Raw genomic sequence first — 24,202 nt, forward strand, 5'->3', positions numbered from 1 at the left:
TATTTCTTAGTAAAATTAGCATTATTTCATCTGATAAGGGAATAAATCTACTTATAAAAATGTAATTTCAAAGTCAGACTTTTAAATAAATTCAGAGCTCCTTTCTCAGTTCAGATTTTTTTCTTTACTTGAAGGCTGTGATTACTAACACTGAATTCTAACACGAAGATCTTTCAGTATGGTTACACTGAGTTTGCTTTTATTAGGATTTTTATTTACATTCATAATATTTTTTAAAGGGCAAATTTATTTGCTATAGAGGGGAAGCACCTACACAGTTTGGAAGATTTTCCTTAATTGTCTGAAAATTGGCTGATTAAATTATATTCGATGCAGGAACACTGTTTTAATTCATACCATACCCTGAGAAGGCACTAAGAAATCTGACAAGAACGAAACCACTAGGAGCACTGCCACTACTGTTTTACGTTCAGTAAACGTCAGAATTTTGAATACATACAATAAGTTTACACTACATCAAGAGCACCTGAAACAGAGAAGCTGAACCACATATTGTAACATCGGTTCTAAGCTAGAAATGCAAATACCCTATATTTCAAATACTCTACTTTGTAAGTTAATACCTGTGACACAACAATGACACTTTCCCGCAATATTCTGGGAGCAATGCCATTTTCTTGTCAATTTTATAGATTAATTTCCTTAACTAACTCTACAATTATATAACATTTATCTGCCTTTTTTTTTTTTAAACCGTGCTCTACACAATTATAATATGGAACTAAGCTTAATCACACTTAAATAAGAAAACTCACTTATGTATTTTTTTCTGTTAAAGGAAGAACAACATGTCACTATAATACTTTTAATGCAATGACTTTTGTTCAATCATTTCTCTCTAGACCATTGCATTTTGAACTGATATGCTTGGTTAGTCAGCCAACCAAAAGAAAGAAAATAAAAGTAAAAGGATACTTGGCCAGAGGAGATAAAGAGAGAATGCTAACATGACGTCAACACATGGAGTTCTTTGTTGTTCTGTTCCATGTGCCAGTGCAAAATAATGATGTGCTGGTGTGCACTAAACAGAACGCCAGATCAGTCCATTTTTACTGGGCTCAAGAAAATTCTCAATCAAAGCTTCAATGAGTTTCTTCAATTCCTCTTCTAGTAAGGCAGTGTCACTGAAGAGAAAGTTTAAGAGGTTTGAAATTATTTTTATCACCTTAAAATTCATTTAAATTGTTAGAATTTTAAAAAGACATATTCCAGAGGGGATGATCAAACAATTTGTTAACAAAAAAGAAGTTCACGCAGTTAAAATGAAACAAGGCTAAAAGGAAACCGATCACACACATGAAAAACACCACTATCACAAACTGAAGTTGAACTGCGTTAAAGGGAGTTCCTTGGTACACAACACATGGATAAGTCAGTATATCTACAGATTCCTCCTGAGTCAGGCAATTTAATGGCGTAGAACACCAATACTAAGTGTTATGCTAAAATGGTTTTCTGAAACACTTTGAAGAATACCCAGTAGATATTATGGGATGACATGGCATGATTCAGGTACGGAGAGAGATGTGACTAAAAAATGAGATGTTTAAAAAATAAATATACATTTACAGGTATGTACTTCAAAGTCATCGCTGCTGTTGCCCAAAACATTTCTAGGAAAGCCTCTTTTCAACCGCCTTCACAATCATTTTCTGTTACTTTATTAATTATCCTTTATTTTTAGCCAAATACGGCATTATCCAAGTTGGTTGCCTTTAACTCTATTCTAAATGACTTCAGGATGTCTTTTTGCCCCCAAAGGAAATAAAATCTATTCTTAAATGCAAAGATTTAGGGACATACAAAATAATGCACCTTGGACTTTGCAGATAATTCCAAAAAATCTCCTTCCTAAAAGTATATTGATCAGTGACAACACTCTACTTTTAATAAGTTTAAATAGCATTTGAATAGGTTTTTAAAGTCAATTTAGTCACAAATCCTACTCTTAGAAGGCAAAAAATTGGACAGATTAAGTTAAATCATATGAGAAGTAAAAAATGAATATTGTCAAGGTGCCTGGGTGGCTCAGTTGGTTGAGCATCCAACTCTTGATTTTGGCTCAGGTCATGATCTCAGTTTATGCAACTGAACCCTTGCCTGGGGCTATCAGCACAGAGCCTGCTGGGGATTTTTTCTCCCTCTCTCTCTCTCTCTCCCTGCCCCTCCCCTGCTCATTGTCTCCCTCCTCTCAGTCTCTCTCTCAAAATAAACATTTAAGAAAATGAATATTGTCTGACAAATTTTTTGTTGGTCATTTCTTTATGTTTATCATATAACAATTAAAGCTCACAGAACCTTCCCAGTAATAAAAATTCACTAAAATTTTAAAATTCAATTCCTAAATGATGCAGCTGGTTTGGAAACCAGTCTGACAGCTCCTCTGAAGATCAAACATAGAACTACCATGTGACCTAGCAATTCTACACCTACATATTTACCCAAGGGAAATGAAAATATATGTCCACACAAAAATTTTTGCACAAACATTTGTAGCACCATTATTCATTATAGTTAAAAAGGGGAAAAAATCCAAATGTCCCCTACCTGATAAATGGATAAAAAAGTTTTATAATCCATATAATAGAATATCATTAGGCAATGAAAACACTTTTTTTAAAAAAGGAATAAAGTACTGATTCATGCTACAACAGGGATGAAACTTGAAAACATTAAGCCAAGTAAAACATGCTAGTCACAAAGGGCTAGATATTGTATGATTCCATTATATCACATGTCCACAATAAACTAGTCTATAATGACAGATAGTAGATTGGTGGTTGCCTAAGGCTAAGAGTGTGGGGATAGCAGGTGACTGCTAGTGGGTATGGGGTTTCTTTTTGAGGTGATGAAAATGTTCTAAAATTGACTGTAAGTAAAAAAAAATGATTGTGACAAACCATAAGAGACTCTTACAGAGGACAAACTGAGGGTTGATGAGGGAGGGGAAAGCGGATGATGGGCATTAAGGAGGGCACTTGTTGATGAGCACTGGATGTTGTATGTGATGAAACGCTGGAATCTACTGAAGGCAATACTATACCATATGTTAGCTAATTTGAGAATAAGAAAAAAAAATACATGGAGAAAACAATGATTGTAATGATTGCACAACTCTGAATATACTAAAAACCAGTGAATTGTACACTCTGAATGGGTAATCTGTACAGTATGTGAATTATATCTCAATAAAGCTTATATATAAATTTAAAATATCAATTCTCACCTCTGCTCAGGCGATGCACACATCTCTGCATAATACTTTATCTTGGGTTCTGTCCCACTTGTCCGAAGAGTAGCCACACAGCCATTTTGAAAAGTAAATGTAATCATTTGGCTGTTTTTACTCACAGGCAGCACCTAGGCACAATTTTAACAACAGCTTAGTTACACTTGGTACCTTTCTCATTTTTTGACAGTTGTAAAATATACGCTACTTATATGAGGTATCTAAAGGAGTCAAATCCATAGAAATAGAAAGTAGAAGGCTGCTGGCAAGACTCGTGGGGGGAAGTGAGGAGGGGGAAGTTTAATGGTATGGGGTTTCAGTTTAGCAAGATGAGAAAGCTCTGGAGATCGGTTGCACAACAATGTAGATACAGTTAACACTGCTGGGCCTTCATACTTAAAAAAAGTTACGGCGGTAAATTTTATGTTTTTTACAGTTGAAAATAATTTTAAAAGAATTATAAAATACAAAAGGAGATTACATACATAATAATTTATAAATATACCATGTAGTGAACATTTATAATAGTACAGACACTGGGCTATATACATGATCTCTAGACCTCAACAATAATCTCCTAAAGTAAATATTACCGCCAATGGACCGACAAGTTTCAAAAAGAGTAAACAACCCGGTCAAGGTAATCAGCTAAAGTGGCAGAGCAAGAAGCTGAGGCCACGCCTGTTTGTATCAAAGTCTAAACTGCCTCTACATTTGCAAGGTGCTTTATAATTTTAAAGCACTTTCACAGTTTATCAATAGTCTCCAAAGCAGAGTGCCCACATTCTAGAGGCAAAATAATTTACTGGCGTACAAAAATTGTATACGTTACACATAATAGTTAATAAAGGAAAAAAGTTTTATTTTTGACACTGAACATACACTAGTACTCTTCCTGGACCACAGATCAGTCTATGAAAGTATCTTGGGGGAACTGTGGGGGTTGTACTGTGACAGAGGGGTTTGACAGTGCTGCCTTTCATCAGGTGTCCTAAGCCTGGTCCTCTCCTTGAAACCCCTCCTACAGTGGTACCACCATATACCCGTTGCCTAAAACAGACATCTTCTTCCCCTCTTTTTCACTCACAGACCATCAGTTAGCAAGTACTATCTATTCTATTTTGTCCAACTTTCCATCACTACAGTTACTATATTCAATTTAGGGGCACCTGGATGGCTCAGTCAGTTAGGTATCCAGCCTCAGCTTAGGTCACAATCTCATGGTTCATGAGTTTGAGCCCTGCATCAGACTCTCTGCTGTCAGCATGGAGCTGCTTCAGATCCTCTGTCCCTACCTCTCTCTGTCCCTACCCTACTCTATCTCTCTCAAAAATAGTAAACATAAAAAAAAAAAAAAAAAGATTCAGGCTCCCATCATCTCTCAGCTTGATTACTGAAACAGCATATGAACTGATCTTACCGCCTGGGAGTTTGTCTCTCTCTAACCCATGCACTGCACGGGCCATTCTTCCTCAAACTCCACAGTACAGTTGTAGAGAACTCCTTGTGGTTTTATGAAGGAGAACATGCCTTCTCACCTCCAGATCCAGCACCTGCTGCTCCATTTGCCTGAACACCCACTGTCTCCTACATCTGGATAACTCCCACTCTTGCTCAGCTCCAAAAGGCCTCTAGAATGTCTTCCATAAGCCCTCCAAATCCAAGCAAGGGTCCTTCCTATGCTTGTCCATGTCCCCTTATGCACCCCCTGGTTGCATTTGTCATGTTGTAAAGTATAATCACTGTTCCCTTCCATTTCCCCACTAGACTCCCGAGTGCAGAAACAGTGCCTGTGTCACTGCTCTATCTCTAGTGTGCTTGTACCTGTGGCACCAAGGGATTCTGATAAATGCCTACTGAATACACAGATGAATATCAACCTGAAATGTGAAGAAAAACCTCAGGAAGTCTTTGACATTTACCATGTGACCTTAGGGGATTAATCATATCTATAGTACCTGCCTTACAAAATTGTTAAGCATCCACAGAGAACAGATAGAAAAGTACTGAATAATGAATGTCATAAAGCTTAAAGGGGGAAAAATGGGGAAAAAAGCATCACAACAAGAACTACTCTGAACACAGCAACAGTTGTGAAATAAAAAGAAGCAAAAAATTTGGATCTTCTCTTCAAGTAGTTTATAAGGACAGAAAAATAGATACACACACCTATGCATATATACAGAATGCCAACAACTGGGAACCAACATTTGCTGACCAGATGAATATACACACATAAAAGGAATATGAGCTATATTTTAAGAAGCTGCAGACTTCCCAAAATATATTATGCCCCTAGCATCTTGAGACAACATCAGAACATTATAAATGGAAAGTTAGGCTAACAATCATAACAATAACCAAATATATATGACCAGCAATCTATAGCATTAAATGTTTGTTGAGCACCCACCAAGAGCCTTGAAAAGCAGAGAGGTAGGTATATCGGAAAGGGATCTGCCACGTACAACCCAATGATAACATAAAATAGAGGGTAAGTGACAAGAGGAAGGCACCATATATAATGGAACCTCAGAGGGAAGATATTTAATTATGGGACCTGGAGGTTATGTGGAGGAGACTTTTGCCTGAAGTTAAATAATGGCTAAGGTGTGGCACATCTGCGGCAATAGGAAGGAATGCAGAGTGAGGAAATAGTTTGAGCAAACATAGAGAAATTTTTAATAAAAACATGCACGTAAGAAACTTTAAGTTGTTTTACTTGGCTACAAATATAGGGAATAGGTTGAAAAGAAAAGTTACAAATAAAAGGGTGTTAATGGTAAACTTTGAAACGACAGGCTTTTAGACTTTATTTTCAACATTATTTAGCATCATCACACATTCTCCCTTTCTCTTTTTGTCTAATTCTCTTTCCCACCTCCCTACCTGAAGAGAGAAAAGGACAAGATCAGAGGCAGGGAGCCTCTGGGATTACAACTGCTCTGAAGTAAAACAGTGAATCTTTGCTTCAAGACACTCATAGACTTGAACTTTCACCGTTTCACTATACTACAATGTACTACAAATTGTTAAAAAACTTTTAAAAAATATGGGTACTTACTGATTTCTTATTAGGCTGGCTGCTGTCATATCCAGTGGTAATGTCCCGAATGTGCAATATAGCAAATGTCCCACAAAATCTTGGATATTCTTTTGGAGCATCAAAATTGCGAAGCCTTTCAAATATACTTTTGATGGTAATTGGATCATAACACAAGAAATAGGACGTTTTTGAAATATGATAACCATATCTGCACAAAAATTTAGGGTGTTAAAATTAGATGTCAGATAACTCTTCGGGAAAGCAAATATTAAAGATAAGCCTATTACTGTATTAAGTAGAAAGTGGAAGTCTTTCGTTCAGTTATAGAACTTTTTAAAAAGGACTGGCTATTTTTGAAACCAAATTTAGAAAGCTAAAAGGAAGACCAAAAAATTAAGAAATTCAGCAATTGAAACTAGAAATTCATAATAATACAACTTACTTTTCATAAACCTTAGTCAATTGCTGTTTCAACGTTATGTTCATGGTTTCCAGGTAAGCTGCCATCTCAGCAACAACAACGGCTGCACTCACCCCATCTTTCTCCAAAACTGAAGTTCCACACAGAAAACCTGAGAATTAAAACAGTTTTTAAAAAGGGGAAAGCTTAAGCCTATAATAATTTCAATAGTTTTAGGGGTGCCTGGGTAGCTCAGTTGGTCAAGTAAGCACTAACTCTTGGTTTTGGCTCAGGTCATGAGCTGATGGTTTCATGGGTTTGAGCCCCACATCAGGCTCTGTGCTGAATGTGTGGAGCCCGCTTGGGATTCTTGGTCTCCCTCTCTCTCACTGTCCTCCACTCACGCTGTCTGTCTCTTTCAAAATAAATAGTTTTAAAGTTCTTCAGAAGAACCAATGAATTTAAGGGCCTAGTAATTGATGAAACCCATTGACACTGACGGTATTTAGGGGACTTCGAAGGTTTTTTTTCCCCCAATGAAAAATGCATCCACATATATCCGAGTTCTCTGTGGTTTTTACAACTCAAAATGCAAAACCAGAAGACAAAAATTCCTCTCCATAGAGTTACTATATTTAAAAAGATACTCTCATCAAATTTCAAAGATTTTCATATTTACTACATACCAATCGATTCCTCAAATGCAAAAAGGACTTCTTTCCCATTTTCCAGGAGGTCTTTTATCCTACATCCAATCCACTTAAAACCTGGTAATGTTTCCTGAAATGCACAGAAGGCCACTCAAGTTAACTGATTCCTCATAAACATAGAGTAGAGAAAAGCCTGTTGTAAATGCACATAACACTCTCACAGTGATCTTCTGTTATGGTTTTTGGTCCACACAAATTTATAAAGTGGTAAGCATACAGCCAGGAAATGCTTGGATTCACATTGCCACGAGTGATAAACTACTATTCACTGAGCGCACAAGAGGTGATTTTACACCAAATATAATCCAATGGTTAAAGGTGGTGATATATAGAGTCACAAAGTAACATAAATACACACATATATTATGATCATCTACTATTTATCAAGCACTGTTAACAGGTGCTTTATATCATTGTCTTTTTAAATGCTCACAAAAACTCTGTTGCTGACACAGAGGCTCAGTAAATTTGCCCAAAATTACACTGTATATAAGAGACAAAGCCAGGATTCAATTACAGTGCTTCTCAGAAACTGTCTTTTAGGCTCTATTATAAGTACTAATATAAGAGCACCTATGAAGGGTGTGATTTAGTTCCCCTGAATAATCAAAGGCCCTAAAGCTTTTTAATGATGTACTTTCCACATTATCACAGGATATGCTTGAACCAAGTATTCCTTACTATAATACCATAACCTAAATAAAACCGAGAGAATTACCAAGCCCTTCTTTGGTAATTAGATTCAGGGATTTTTCATTTGATGAACTACTGTTCACTTTAAAGACATGAACTGTTTCATGGGGTGCTTGGGTGGCTCAGTGGGTTAAGCATCCAACTTCGGCTCAGATCATGAATTCACGGTTGGTGAGTTTGAGCCCTGCATTGGGCTCTGTGCTGACAGCTCAGAGCCTGGAGCCTGCTTCAGATTCTGTGCCTCCCTCTTTCTGTTTCTCCTCTGCTTGCACTGTCTCTCTCTCTCTCAAAAATAAACATTAAAAAAAAAAAAAAAGACATGAACTGTTTTAATTTTTTTAAATGTTTTATTTATTTATGAGAGAGTGTGAGCAGGGGCAGGTAAGAGAGACAGGGATACACAGAATCTGAAGTAAGCTCCAGGCTCCAAGCTAGCTGTCAGCACAGAGCCCAACGCAGGGCTTAAACCCACAAACCATGAGATCATGACCTGAGCCAAAGTCAGATGCCCAACCGACTGAGCCACCCAGGCACCCCAAACATGAACTGTTTTAGAGTCAATAGAAAGAGCATGTGATAGACACTGATTCTAGAGCTGACCATTACTAACTTATGATTCCCAATTCACCTCTCTACTTCCTCAGGGGGAAAAAATAAAAGCCAAAAACTTCTACTGCCTCCTCACATACAATAACAAACACAAGAAAGCAAATTTATAATACTGGTCTTCAGATTCAGGTTCTTTTTTCTCTTGTGTGCTCATTATATGTTGTTCTTGGCATAGATATTAATGAGGAAAATGTTAACATTAATGTAATTCAGAATCTCAGGCTTGAATAAGTTTTCAATTTTTGCTCTTGCTGTTTAAATTTCTTTAAAAGCCTGAGACTGAAAGTTCCATTTCATTAAAACAGGTATAATTTTCTTTTATTCAGCCAATTAGTGTTACGATCTGTAGCTTGGCTGTGTTTAAAAAAAAAAAAAAAGCCAAGAGATGACATTTACACTGACATTTTGGCTAAGATGGCAGAGGAAAAGCAATTTAATTGGCATGAGTCTCAGAAGCTCTAAAAACTGTCAGCTTAACTGCCTGAGGCTCACAGAGGTTAAAGATCTGTGTTGACAGTCATTATTTGTTTTTTTGGATATAGAACCATTGAGTCTTCATTTATAATTTAGAAAATGACTTAAGGTAGTTTCTTAAGTTTCTTAAGACTGAACTTGAAGAGCCTAAACAGTGGTTGATGATACCTACAATTTTTTGGAATGGAGTTTATATTACTGATGAGGTTACTAGGAGCCAGATTTTCTTATTATGAAAACCAGGTATTGCTGTATGGAATAATAAGCATTAATGCAATTTTTAAAGAACTTCTTATCTTAGTTCCAGAAATTCACATACTGGATGAACTTGGTTCAAGGTGTGTAAATTGTCAAAAGATAAGCACATTTTAACAGAATTAGAAAAAAGGGGGGGTTATAAATCAAATCAATGAAAGTCGGTTTTGGTGGGGAGATGGATTTAATGTATAGAAATTGATTTAGAGGGGTGCCTGAGTGGCTCAGTCAGTTAAATCCAACTCTCGATTTCAGTTCAGGTCATGATCTCATGGTTTTTGAGTTCGAGCTCTACATCAGCCTCTGTGCTGACAGCTCAGAGACTGTTTCAGATTCTCTCTCTCCTTGTTTCTCTCTGGTCCTCCCCCACCTCATGTTCTCTATTGCAAAATAAATAAACTTGAAAAAATTATTGTCAGATTAATGGGTTTAAGTAATATCTCATTTAATTAAAAAAAGAAATCGATTTAGAAAAGTAGCACACAGATATTATCTGTTCTTACTTCAAAATGAAATCCTTCTTCAAGTGCAATTGCCTTCAAAATTTTGGAAGAGACTGTGGTAGCTAACATATAAACGTTCTTCACATCAGCATTTCTTGATTTATTTTTCTTCCAGCAATCAAACATCCACCACCCAAACAAAGCTGCCAATTCATTTCCTGTGAATACTTTCCAATGACCACTGGAGAGAGAATGAAAATTCAGTTCAGTTCAAGATTTTTATAACTTCTCATTAAAATTTCTTGACCCTAAGACATACAAATTACTATCCTTCACATAGGAAAATTCAAGAACTATTATATGAGATTTTTGAGAAAACATTTAGTACTATTTCTACCTCACCAGAGGTGAACTTAGGGTAAAAACGGTAGCAATGTCTGCTGAAAAAGTATTACACTGTCACTTTTATTTTCTTACTTAATGAGAGAAAAATTTAGAATATGATGTCCTGTCTGTGTAAGAACATTTGTCACAACATTATAATAACAAAAATCCACAGCAACCCAAAAGACCAAGATCAGAAAAGTATTATATTGATAAAGCAATCTGCTGGGATATTAATCCATTTTAAGAATTAACATTTTAAGCGGTTCCTGGGTGGCTCAGTTGGTTAAGCGTCTGACTTCAGCTCAGGTCATGATCTCATGGTTCGTGGGTTCAAGTCCCACATGGGGTTCTGTGCTGACAGCTCAGAACCTGGAGCTGCTTCAGATTCTGTGTCTCCTTCTCTCTCTGCCTCTCCCCCACTTGCACTCTGTGTGTGTGTGTGTGTGTATATCTCTCTCTCTCTCTCAAAAATAAACATTCAAAAATCTTAAAAAAGAGTATTTTAAGCAATATTTAAGGACTGAAAAAAGTGCTCACAGTTCAATATTAAGTGGAAAACAATGAAGACATAAAAATATATACAGTATAATAACAATTTTATAGAAATAATTTGTAGTATATCTCAAATATCTGAGTAGAAACAATATAGAAAGGAGATGTCAAAATATCAACCTAAGGGTTATCTTTGGATAGTGGGCTTCTGGGAGATTTATTTTCTTGTTTTTATTATTTCCAATGAGGCTGTAAGACTTAAAATCAAAACTATTTTTCAAAGTTTTAAGCTTTTAATTAAATAACAGGCTTTACTTACTTCTCCTGAAGCTCTGCCACTGCCAGTCGGTCTGCATCAGGATCTGTGGCTAGCACTACACGGGCATTTTCTCTCTCTGCCAGTCTCAAAGAAAGTTCCTGAAACAGGGAGCCAAATCACTGGATTGTATTGAAGATGTTAAATTCATTTAATTCCTAAATGGAGGGATGATGTTAGTTGATATAAATTTTAGAAGGAATATAAGTTTGGCTAAACTTAAAATAAGCCTAGGGGCTCAAGGGTGGCTCAGTCAGTTAAGTGTCTGACTCTTGATCCCGGATCAGGCATGGCCTCATGGTTCGTGGGACCGAGCATCACATCAGGCTCGGTGCAGATGGTGTGGAGGCTGCTTGAGATTCTCACTCTGTGCCTCTCTCTCTCAAAATAAACTAAACTAAAAAAAAAAAAAAAGTCTAGAAGAAGAAATATCCATCATAGAGATTTCAAATAAAACAGAATATATGGCTCCAATATAATTTAAATTATGTAAACTAAGATGGTATCTACCTTTGTAAGTAATCATTGAATTGTCAAATGAGTTCTGTCTATCTGATAACATTTAACACATTCATGATAATTTAAATAAAGAAAAAAAATACCAGCACGGATTCTCCTTCTTCAGGATTTGGGCATTTAACAGTAGAAAAATCTGGATCAGGATCTTTTTGTTCTGGTACTGGAATAGGAGGCTTAAAACCAAACACTTGAAAAGCCAGCTGCACATAGTCATGTCCGACCCCATGAAAAGATGTATGTACAAATTTCAAGGTGGTCTTTGAGTTTAATTCCCTGTAAAGGAAAAGAATGATTCAATCAGTATCACACAACTTGGTACTTGTGGTATAATTTTAAAAAGTTAGATAAAAAGCTAAAATCTATTCTTTAGGATAAAGAAAATAAACTCAGCAAGCCAGGACACTTTCTAGCAATAGTGTTAGCTATTTACGGAATAGTTAAGGAGACAGAGAAATACTGCAAAATCAAATTTTAGAGGAAATTTCCTGATCTCATATAGAGAATACATAAATTTAGCTATAATTTTTTAATGGCTTTATTAGGAAGTAATTAATATACTGTACAATTCTTGATTAAAATGTACAATTTAATGGCTTTTAATATATTCACAGTTATTCAAACATTACCATAGTCAATTTTAGAACATTCTCATTACCCCAAAAAGAGCCACCACCGCCTAACGCTCCTGTTCCTCCCAGCCATAGGCAATCACTACTATACTATCTGTCTGTTTCTGTCCCTATATATTTGCCTTCTCTGGACATTTCATTTAAATGGAATCATATATGTGGTCCTTTGTGACTGGCTTCTTTCACTTCGCATGTTTTCAAAGTTTATCCATGTTGCAGTATGCATCAGTATTTCTTTTTACAGCTGAATGATATTTTCTTGTATGGATAAACCACAGTTTATTTATCCATTCGTCAGCTGGTGGATATGTGGGTTATTTTCACCTTTTAACTATGATGAATAGTGCTATTTAGCTATACTTTTAATATAATGAAGAGCCAACACATTTTTATCCCTATTTCTTTCCTTGTTAAACTTATTATATGCTAATACTAGCCTACACCCCCCCCCCCGCCATACCTGTGAAAACAGATCTTTTTAAGATCTTCCATGTATCTTCTGCAAATGTCCTGCAGAGGATCTCTCTTCAGTGGGCTGGTGTCCACTAAATTATCATTCCAGGAACCATTCCAAGGTTCCACACATTCTTCTATACATTTCAGAATTTCTTTATCATGAGGAGATGTGATCTGGGCACCAGTTTCCCAATAAACCTAGATGATAGGTAAATATAGCTATAATTACTTGAAATGTTGGCCAGAAAATTTTATCTCCAGTAGAGATCTTTGGCTTTATGAAAAAGCATACCAAATTAATTAAGTAGAAACTGTCAACATGGGACTAAAGTAATATGAAAGATGTTGATGATAATGATTTCTCAGGGACTCTTCAATAAAATGATCATGTATTATTTTCTCTTTTAGAAGTATATTTTAATAACAATACAGGTAAAATATAATCAGGGCACCATTATGACAACATATTAATATATATATACCATAATATTCAATCATACTCTTAGATCTATAACTGTATTCTACAGATAAACCTAAGAAATCATGGGTTATCCATAAAATTTGACACTATAAAATTTGAGCATTATAAAGTAGTTCTGTGATAAAGAAATTATTTATCAGCTATAAATTTTTTTAAATATAGTTTGTCAATTGGTTTCCATATAACACCCAGTGCTCATCCCAACAAGTACCCTCCTCCGTGCCAATCACCCGTTTTCCCCTCTCCCCCACGTGCTCCCTCAACCCTCAGTTTGTTCTCAGTATTTAAGAGCCTCTTATGGTTTGCCTCCCTCCCTCTCCATAACTATTTTTTCCCCCTTCCCGTCCCCCATGGTCTTCTGTTAAGTTTCTCCTGATCCACATATGAGTGAAAACATATGGTATCTGTCTTTCTCTGTTTCAGCTATAAATTAAAGCAGAATTTAGGTCACACCAGATAAAGTCTAGATCAGGAAAGATAATTAAAATGTTAATTACTGCATACACATTTCAGTATATGTGCTTTCAGTATTAATCAAAATACATTTCATTAAGCTGCCAGTTTGTTAAGTGGCTTGATTAACAAGACATTAGGAAGAGTTAACAAAAAAGGAAGAAAATTTATTTCTATAATTCATAGAATCTCAAAGCTAGAAGGGACTCTGCTTAGAGAATATCTATACTGACTTCTACCGTATACATGATGAGACTACTCTCTTTTGCATCCTGAATGATGAAAAGAAGAATACATTTGAATATGTACTATGTACTAAGCTCTGTACCAAACAATATGGTAGGCTAGATGACCTGAAAATTCTCACTCTATGAACACCTTAAAATGTTAGCTCAAGTTGGAAAAACATTATCTAAAATGTATAGCTTAGTTCATAAGAAGAAAAGGGAAAATTCCAGGCAATGGGAAAAAGGAAAGAATTGAACACCAGAGTGATAAGGCTGTGAGCTGATGGTGTGACTGCCTGGGGTTTGGGAACTGTCCATTTATCTGGTTCTTGAGTTGTAACACCCACGTGGAATGTAGGAAATTTGAGACCTGAGACTCCCCTCCCACCCCTGTGATCAGTGAAATTACCAAATAGAAGCTCTGCCCACTATTCTAGAAGGGTGATGAGGAAGCATGTCTGTTCTTCTGGATATTAAAACACTTTCAAAGCTGAGATCTAAATTAACACAGAAATTGCTCCCCATCAGTGAAACTCCTTAAGTTCCTAAAGAAATTAAAAAAAAAAAAACCAAAAACTACTCTGAGTGATGCTCCCACATTCCAAGCCATAAAAAAGATTCTATCCATAGGCTATATCCATAGCTTTCAGAAACTCACCATGAAAATTTATAAAACATGAGAAAAAAACTCCTGGCCTTTCTCCTTACCCATTTCTTCTTGCCTTCGTATATGAATGTGATGCCTAGAGGTACAACCATTATATGATGTCCACACTGGAGGGAAAGGTCAAAAATACTGCAGAGATGCCAGGCCCAACAACACTGGGCTATAGAACACTGCCAGCAACCACCTACCTCTGGACTTTATATGTGAAAAATAAACTCCTATCAGCTTAAACCATTTTTGTGGGTTTTCTGAATCTATAGCAGAAAGTATCCCTATCTGACATAATAACAGAAAAATCCATGCAACAAAATGTACCAAAGAACAAACTTTAAAAGAAACATGAAATATCTATTAAAAGTATTTAAAATGTTGGGGTGCCTGGGTGGTGCAATCAATTAAGTGTCTGACTCTTGATCTCAGCTTAGGTCATGATCTCACGGTGTGTGAGTTTGAGACCCGCATTGGGCTCTGCACTGATGGCACGGAGCCTGCTTGGGATTTTGTCTCTCCTTCTCTCTGACTCTCCCCAGCTTGTGCTCTCTCTCTCTCTCTCTCTCTCACACAAAATAAATAAACTTAAAAATAAAAAATATATATTTAAAATTTTACTAAAGTATATAATAGAAGTCTTGAAAGAATAGAGAGATACATCCTATTCATGAATAAAGAGACTCAATAAAAACATTGAAGCTTACTATATTAATCTACAAATGAAATAGGATACCAATTAAAATGCCAAAATATTTTTTCCCAAATGGAAAAATACCATAATACCATGCATGAAAAAATATAAAGTCAAAAGGCAAATGATAATTTGGGGGTAAAATACCTGCAAAGCAGATGACTAAGAGCTACTTTTTACATATAAAGAGTTCCCAAAAATCACTAAGAAGAGCAATCACCCAAGGGGAAAATGGACAAAACCTTTAACAGATTTCTCAGGAAATGGAACACAAATATCATGTAAATAAATGAAAAGATGCTCAACCTCATTCATAAAACAGGTGCAGATTCAACATAACATTTTCACCTATCTGACTGGTAAAGACCAAAAAGTTTGATAATATGGAAGGTATGAGATAGAGACCCTCATACATTGTTATTGAGAGTATCAACTGGTACAACTGTCTTGGGTAGAGAATGACAAATTTTCTTTTATATCCCTTTGACTCAAAAATTTTACTTCCAGAAACTTATCCTATAGATCAACAGTGCCATAGAAATATAAAGTGAGCCACAAATTCAGGCCCACTTATGTAATTTTAAATTTTCTAGTGACCACATTAAAAAAGATAAAAAGGAACAGGTAAAATTAACTGTAATATACTTTATATAACCCAGTATATCCAAAATATTGTCATTTCAACATGTAATCAATATAAAATTGATGAAATATTTTACATTCTTTTTTCATACTATGTCTTTGACATTTGGTGTGTATTTTACACTTTCAGTACATCTTAGTTCATACTAGTCATATTTTAAATGTTCAAAAGACATAGGTGGCTAGTGGCTACAATATTGGACAATGCAGCTATAAGATGATAAGAATAAAAGCAGTTGGGGCACCGGGGTGGCTCAGTCTGTTGAGGGCCCAATCATGGGCTCAGGGCATGATCTCATGGTTCATGGGTTCAAGTCCTACATCGGGCTCTGGACTGACAGTGTAGAGCATCTTGGGGTTCTCTGTTTCCCCTCTCTCTCTGTCCCTCCCCTATTCTCACGCTCTCTCTCTCTCTCAGAAATAAATAAAACCATTAAAAAAATTAAAAAACATTTTTTAATGTTTACTTATTTGAGAGAGAGACAATGTGCTCCTAAGAAATTTTTTTAAAAAGGAATAAATGTGGGGTGCCTGCGTGGTTCAGTCAGTTGAGTGTCCAACTTCGGCTCAGATCGTGATCTCACAGTTCGTGGGTTCGAGCCCCGTGTCAGGCTCTGTGCTGACAGCTCGGATCCTGGAGCCTGTTTCGGGTTCTGTGTCTCCCTCTCTCTCCGCCCCTCCCCCACTCATGCTGTGTTTCTCTCTGTCTCAAAAATAATAAACATTAAAAATTTTAAAATAAAATAAAATAAAAAGGAATAAATGCAATAGCTAACATTCATTAAGCATTTATTGGAGCCAGACACTATACTAGGCATTTTGCATGCAATATCTCCTTTAATCATCACTCTCACCCTATGACATTGGTTTTATTATTACCCCTAGTTTGCAGATGGGGAAACACAGAGAAATGAACTTGCATGGAGTCACAAAGCTTGTGAGTGAAAGAGGCAGGTTTTAAATCTAACCCATAGTCCTAACCACTATTCTATACTGATTATGCAAATCTACTTCCACATATGAACAAAGACATGTAGAAGAACATTCTTTGTAGCACTATTTATGAGTAGCAGAAGATCAGAAACAAATGAAACGTCCCTCAACAGAGGATTGGTTAAATAAACCAGGACTCATTTATACAGATTTTTTTTAAAAAATTTATTTCTGAGAGAGAGACAGCATGAGCAGGGGAGGGTCAGAGAGAGAGGGAAACACAGAATCCGAAACAGGCTCCAGGCTCTGAGCTAGCTGTCAGCACAGAGCCCAATGCGGGACTCGAACCCACGAACTGTGAGATCATGACCTGAGCCGAAGTCAGGCGCTTAACTGACTGAGCCACCCAGGCGCCCCTCATTTATACAGATTTTTAAAGAGGAAGGAGGCAGACCTATCTACCTATCAATTGATCAACTGAGTGAATGATTTCTAAGACTGTTTCATATTGTTGTATGAAATAAAGCCAGGTGTAGAACACTCTATGTAGTATTCTACCATTTATGGAAAAATACGTGGATGTGACAAATACATATATAATTATACATGCATAGACAATCTCTGGGAGGAAACATAACCAGAAACAGTATTTGCTTCTGAAGAGAGGTACTGGAGGAAACGAATAGAAGAGATACTTTTGACTGTTTAACTTTGTACACTATTTAACTTTTATCCTTTTTGCATTATGCTTATATTTTAAGGGAAAAAAATCTTTGAGGTTCTAACTATGTGGTAAATATGTTCACCAGCAATGACTATCATAACAGATGAAGCCCCTCCACCCATGAAATAAAAAATAAAGAAACAATCCGTCCTAGGGGCGCCTGCATGGCTCAGTCAGTTAAGTGTCTGACTTCGGCTCAGGTCATGATCTCACAGTTCGTGGGTTCGAGTCCCGCGTTGGGCTCTGTGCTGACAGCTAGCTCAGAGCCTGGAGCCTGTTTCGGATTCTGTGTTTCCCTCTCTCTCTCTGACCCTCCCCTGCTCATGCTGTCTCTCTCTCAGAAATAAATTTTTTTTAAAAATCTGTATAAATGAGTCCTGGTTTATTTAACCAATCCTAGAGCCTGCTTCGGATTCTGTATCTCTCTCTGACCCTCCCCTGCTCACGCTGCCTCTGTCTCAGAAATAAATAAAACATTTTAGAAATTAAAAAAAAAAAGAAACAATCCATCCTAAAGAAAGCAGATAATCAGAGACAGTGATAAGTTCTGTAAAGGAAATAAACAAGATGATAAGAAAGTCACTGAGGGAAGTCACTTCAGATAAGATGGCCTGGGAAGGTCTCTTCAAGGAAATAACATCTGGGCAGGAATCTGAAGGATGAAAATAAGCAAATCTGCAATATTAAGGAGGAGCAATCCAAGCAGAGGAAAAAACAGTGACAAAGACTCAGAGGTGGGAAACACTTTGGTATACTATAGTGGAGGACCAAAGGAACAGAAAGAAGCAGTAGTGTGAGTGAGCATGTAGTGAGCACAGGAGAGGAATGAATGAAATGAAGTTGAAGTAGGGCAGGAGTCAGTCCTGGAAACCCCAAGGTAGGGAGTGTGGATTTTATTTGAAGAGTGAGAAGCCACTGGAGAATTTTAAGCAGGAAAGTAACATGACCTTTTCATATTAAAAAAAAAAAAATCATATGGTTGCTTGGTGGAAAATGGATTTCAGAGAGAACAATGGGACCAGAACGAGACCAGCTAGGATGCTGGAGCTCTGACAGAAGATAACAATGCTTTAGGATGGTGGGGGTAGAAGAAGTGAACAGGGCAAATACATTCAACATACATTTTATTCTATTTTATTATTATTTTTAAAGTTTATTTATTTATTTATTTTTTATTTAGAGAGAGTGGGGAAGGGACAGAGAGCTGGGAAGAGAGAGAATCCAAGATAGGCTCCATGCCCAGCTTGGAGCAGATCCCCTGACTGTGAGATCATGTCCTCCGTTGAAACCAAGAGTTGGATGTTCAACCAACTGACTGAGCCACCCAGGAGACCCTCAACATACATTTTAAATGTGGAATTTGTGAATATGTTAGTGGGTTAAATTTTAGGAGTGAAGAAAAAGGAGTAAGAATAATTTTGGGGGGCGCTTGGGTGGTTGGGCACCTGGGTAGGGGGGTGGGATCAGCTCCATACTAGGTGTGGAGTCTGGTTGAGATTCTTTCTCTCCTTCTCTCTCTGTCCCTCTCCCACTCATGAGCACATGTGCATACACTCTCTCTTTCTCACACAAAATAAATAAAAATTTTTTAAAAAAGAATAATTTTTGGTCTTTGGGTGGCTGGTAATATCAATTCACAGAGATGGGGAAGATTCAGGGAGGAACATATTTGGGTATGTGTATGTATGACAGGTTGTGGGGGCATTAAGACCTCTATCAGAGAGACACTAATTCTGAAATGTTTATTAGACATCCCAATGGATAGCAAGTAGACAGCTGGATTTAGGAGTCTGATCTGATGCTCAGAGGAGAGATCTGGATTCTCAGCTCTCTTTGACAGTTGACTTTTCCTTCCTTGCAACTCTCTTCTTATCCCTTTGGTTTTTATGGCACTAATCTCCCCTGGTCTATCCTCTATCTCCAGCACTTATTCTTTCTGCCTTCCTTAAAGTTGATGTTCCCCAGGGATCCTATTTTTTACTACATACTGTCTCAAGGCCACCCATCCAACTAAAAGACTTCCAAATATTTTTTTTTAATATTTTTATTTATTTCTAGGAAAGAGAGAGAGAGAGAGACAGCGTGAGCAGGGAGGGTCAGAGGGAGTCACAGACTCCGAAACAGGCTCCAGGCTCTGAGCTGGCAGTCAGCACAGAGCCCGACGCGGGGCTCGAACCCACGAACCGCGAGATCATGACCTAAGTGAAAGTCGGACGCTTAACCGACTAAGCCACCCAGGCGCCCCAAGACTTCCAAATATTCTTATATGTTCTAATATGTATGAAAACCCCCAAACCTGTAGCTTTAGCCTTAGATTTCTCCCCAGGGCAGATCTATACATCCAGTCACCAACAAGATATTGCTACCTGGTTGGCCCACAAATACCTCAAACTTAATATGTCCCAAACTGAATTAATCATGCTTCTTCTCTGCCTCTGTGCATGGTAATACAACCCATTTAGCTGGCCAGGGCCAAAATCATAGATTAGTACTAAATCTTCTTTTCCCTAATAAAACAGAGTTCAGTATACCTGAAGACCTCCCATACTAGAAGAATAACAAATATAAGTTCATGCACTCATCACCCAGGAGCCCCAAACACTGGCTCAATACTGTGCTGTACTCTCTCTTTGCTGCTCTTCACCCCCCTCTGCCTGCTTTCTGCCATGGAAGCTGACACATCAAATGGATCCTATGGCCAGTGGGGAGTTTCAGTAGAAGGCTGGAGGGAAAAGAAAAAGAGATAAAGGTACTGTTTCTCTGGCTTTCCTCCTGCAAACTCCTATTCATTCTTTAAGTTCTCAGTATGACTTTGTTTCTAAAATGGTAGACAGGGTGGATTTGGGATAGGGTGGGGAAATCAAGGGCAGTAAGATACTAGAAGCAAAAAGACCAGTGAAGAGATTTTTGTAGGAGTACATGTTGAGAAGTAATAAGGGTCATTAGGGAAACATCCTTTGAGGGGTGGCCTTCATGTTTTTGTCTTCCTCTCCCCAACATCTAACCCTGCTCCTCAGTGATGAAAATATACTCAGCACATATTATTTAAATAAAATAATAACTATGAAGTAAGCAAAGATCAAGAGTCCAAGGTTTACCTTGTACCCATTGTCTTCTTTGCGGTTGTGAGAAGCAGTAATCATCACACCTGCAACTGCTTTGAGCTCCTGGACCGCATATGGCTGAAAAAACAGTAGCACCATAATTGCATTTTGCTTTCTACCTACTTACGCATTTGACATAGGAATAACTTTAGTAACAGGAGAAGACATTAAGACATAAATAGGGTAAAACTTGTTATCTGGCTATAGATCAAATTCTTTGGTGGTTCAACACATGCTTGTTGAATAAAAATAAACTCAGAGCAAAATCTGTTTTCCTTCCTTTGGTCTTTCATGTCACTTAATATAGAACTATAAGCATGACAAAGATTTGAATCCTGGTTGATTTAAGAAATCCTTTTAAGAGCAATAAACTGTACAATCAATAATATAACACACTTACTACAAAAGGCGTAGGAACATATCTTGAAAAAAGGTACACAGGAACATCCTTGGCCAGTAAGACTGCAGCAGTGAGTTTTGCAAGTCTAAAAAAAAAAAAAAATAGAGGGAGATTTCACTTAGTCCTTAGCTTACCGTATATTTTTAAAATCTAACCTTCTACAAAATAAATGTTTCAGATTGTAATTATTCTGAATATATAGTAGCTTAATATAACCAATTCATATAATCAGTGGTTATTTAAGCTTCATGCTCCAACTTAAAAATGTTAAATAAATAACATTCTTTAAAAAGGTTAACAAGAAACAGAACTGATCTTTTAATTTCCTCTTTTTTCCTTAATCATCTTTTGATGGCTCCTTTACTAAGAAATAAACCTTGTGAAAGGCAAAAAGAATGGAGGAAAGTGAAATAAGAGATTCTGATAACACAATTGCATTATTAACCCCTGAAAAAAAGTATCACTATCTCATGACTATCTATGTGTGAAAATACCCTAAAACTAATTAAATGGGACTATAATGAGAGAATACAAGTTATTTAATCACTCCTACCCCGTGCTTTTACCAAAGCATTAAAATCATAACATAGCTATGATACCATTCTAAATACTAATTCTAAATATTTAAACAATTTAACCCTGCCTATGAAACCTAAGGGTTCTTTTTAAAATGCTTCTATTTCAGCTCTAAAAGTAAACATGAGCATGTGATCACATTTCTATTTGACAGTTTCCTGTTTCAGAAATCCTACTGTTAATTTTCTTTTTTTAAGGCTATTCCAATCCAACTTAATCTCTGAAACAATTAACACTGTACCTCTGGCTGCTGCAGCTGCTAGTAACTTGACCCCGGGTGTCATACCCAACGACAAAGCCTCTCTGCTTGAAGTCTGAGAAACATCTCTCAAGGTATTTGTACATTCCCTGAAGCAGACAAACACAAAAGATTAGTTCCTGACTAATACCTGCATTTGCCACAACTTAAAATCTATTATTTTTATGTGTCATGTGCAGCTTATTGGCTCATAGGGAACTGGTTTCCGCTGTCATGCTCATTTTTACTGATTTAGGAAAAACACAGTTCAATCCTCAAATGTGAGATGACAAATGCTTATTTCCTGGAATTTCAGACATGTTTAATACCACAGAAATATCAATTAAGTAACTATTAAATACAATATGATACATAAAACATTAGGGGAAAACGAGGGGACAAGAGTCAGTATGCTAAAAAAACAAAAACAAAACAAAACAAAACAAAACCTGTCAGAGGACCCAAAAGAAATTGTTTCTTGCCTTAAAGCTCTAGAGAATAGAATTTTGACCATATTTGGCCTTGCTAAATCACAAGACTGAAGCCAACCAAAATATTTGACCTATTTATGACATAAATATTTTAAATCAGCAAAATCAACATTTCTTAAGATGGCTGATCCCATTTGTAATTCCTTAGTTTTAAAATCTCACAGAAAGAAAATCTCATGAACTAGGAAAATCTGCAGTCACTGGCGACAAAAAAAAGAAATGAAGACTGAATACTGAAAATATCACAACGATAAACTAAACCCATTTAACTATCTTATGATTTGATAGCATCAATAAATGCTTTCATCTCCAGAAATAACACTTCCTTATTTTATAGTCTTTTAAAACCATTATCAAAAAAGTTGCCACATTTAGAATGTAAACTGGTACAGCCCCTCTGGAAAACAGTGTGGAGGTTCCTCAGGAAACTAACAATAGAACTCCCCTATGACCCAGCAATAGCACTGCTAGGAATTTACCCAAGGGATACAGAAATGCTGAGGCATAGGAGCACATGTACCCNTCTGGTATTAGTGAAAGAATAGACCACCATGTCAACGAAACACAATAGAGAGGACAGGAGTAGATCCACAAAGAGTCAGTATCTGTGATATTGGAGAAATCTGTGATAAAGGAGAAACAGTATTACAAAAGAGCAAAGACAGTCTTGTCACCAGTTGGTACTGTGACAACTGAACATCCATATGCAAAAACTTGAATCTAGAAACAGATTTTACACCTATCACAAAAAAATAGCTCAAAATATGCCACAGAATTAAATGTAAAATGCGGAACTATAAAATTCCTAGAAGATAATATAGGAGAAAAATCTAAATGACATTGGGTATGGTGATGACTTTTTAGATACAGCACCAAAGCCATGATCCAGGAAAGAAAGAATCAATAACCTGGACATTATTAAAATTAAAACTGGTGCTCATTGAATGATGATGTCAAGAAAATGAGATGACAAGCCATAGTCTGGGAGAAAATATTTTCAAAAGACATTTAATAAGGACTGTTTCCTAAAATATGCAAAGAGCTTTTAAAACTCAGCAATAAGAAAACAAACAACCCAGTTGAAAACTGAGCCAAAGACCTTAATAGATAGTTCACTAAAGAAGATACATATATGGTAAATAAACATATGAAAATTTACCAATAAACAGGGAAAGCTATGTATGTGTGGTGGCAGGGGATATGGAACAGTTCTGTGTCTTATCCTCAATTGTGCTGTGAATCTTAACTTGCTCTAAAAAAATGATAATAAAATCATTTTTAAAAGTAAAAAAAAAAAAAAAAGAGTTGCCACATTTAATCCTTAAGACCTCAGAAAGAAAGAATGCAGATACCTTTTCTACTTTTGTCTATTTTTCAATATCTCTTAAAAAAAAAGAGGAGACAGAATGAGATTGAAGCTCCACTTAATGATCTGCCCAAGGCGATTCAGTCAACTAAAACTAAGTTATACTAATTTATTGAAGTACTGGATGGCAGGCACTGCTAAGTAATTGTGTGGCAGACCACATGAGGCCCCAGTGACCTTGGGACCCTTTTTTCATGGATCTTTCAAGTGTAATTATTCTTTTCAACCTGCTCCTCAAAGAGGATTTCAATTACGTTCATTTTGACCTTAGTCTCTAATTTCCTAATTGATTAATTTCTTCTTCCCAGCTTATCTCTTAACTCAGGCAAAATACCCCGCTAGCAAATCTCCTGATGGGAACTGTAACTACCCCTTCAAGCAATAAGGACTACCCTGAGCCAGCAAGACCCACATCACTGACTACAAGACTACAGATCAACTTGACCTTCACTGCCCACCTGCAAGTACCCACCCACCGTTGTCCCACATTTTCCTTATATAAACCTGGAAGTGTTTTCACCACTTTGGAGGCAGTCTTT

At 36.7% G+C, this 24,202-nt stretch overlaps 1 protein-coding gene across 1 annotated transcript in view; it reads right to left on the reverse strand.

The window, feature by feature from the left end:
- Positions 1 to 699: 699 nt before the first annotated feature.
- The window catches only part of PGM2L1 (phosphoglucomutase 2 like 1), a 44,856-nt gene continuing 21,353 nt past the window's right edge, over positions 700 to 24,202 (reverse strand). The window contains exons 3-14 of the mRNA XM_039228791.1: positions 21,810 to 21,916; positions 20,993 to 21,077; positions 20,587 to 20,670; positions 12,684 to 12,877; positions 11,678 to 11,867; positions 11,079 to 11,176; positions 9,941 to 10,121; positions 7,383 to 7,476; positions 6,739 to 6,868; positions 6,315 to 6,504; positions 3,248 to 3,381; positions 700 to 1,145 (exon numbers count right to left, since the gene is read on the reverse strand). Of these exons, the coding sequence (XP_039084722.1) occupies positions 1,043 to 1,145; positions 3,248 to 3,381; positions 6,315 to 6,504; positions 6,739 to 6,868; positions 7,383 to 7,476; positions 9,941 to 10,121; positions 11,079 to 11,176; positions 11,678 to 11,867; positions 12,684 to 12,877; positions 20,587 to 20,670; positions 20,993 to 21,077; positions 21,810 to 21,916 (1,590 nt within the window). The 3' untranslated portion in view covers positions 700 to 1,042. The remainder of the gene's footprint in view (positions 1,146 to 3,247; positions 3,382 to 6,314; positions 6,505 to 6,738; positions 6,869 to 7,382; positions 7,477 to 9,940; positions 10,122 to 11,078; positions 11,177 to 11,677; positions 11,868 to 12,683; positions 12,878 to 20,586; positions 20,671 to 20,992; positions 21,078 to 21,809; positions 21,917 to 24,202) is intronic.

The sequence above is a fragment of the Hyaena hyaena genome, unplaced genomic scaffold (assembly GCF_003009895.1).
Source record: "Hyaena hyaena isolate Hyena2069 unplaced genomic scaffold, ASM300989v1 scaffold_34, whole genome shotgun sequence".
Taxonomy (NCBI): Eukaryota; Metazoa; Chordata; class Mammalia; order Carnivora; family Hyaenidae; genus Hyaena; species Hyaena hyaena.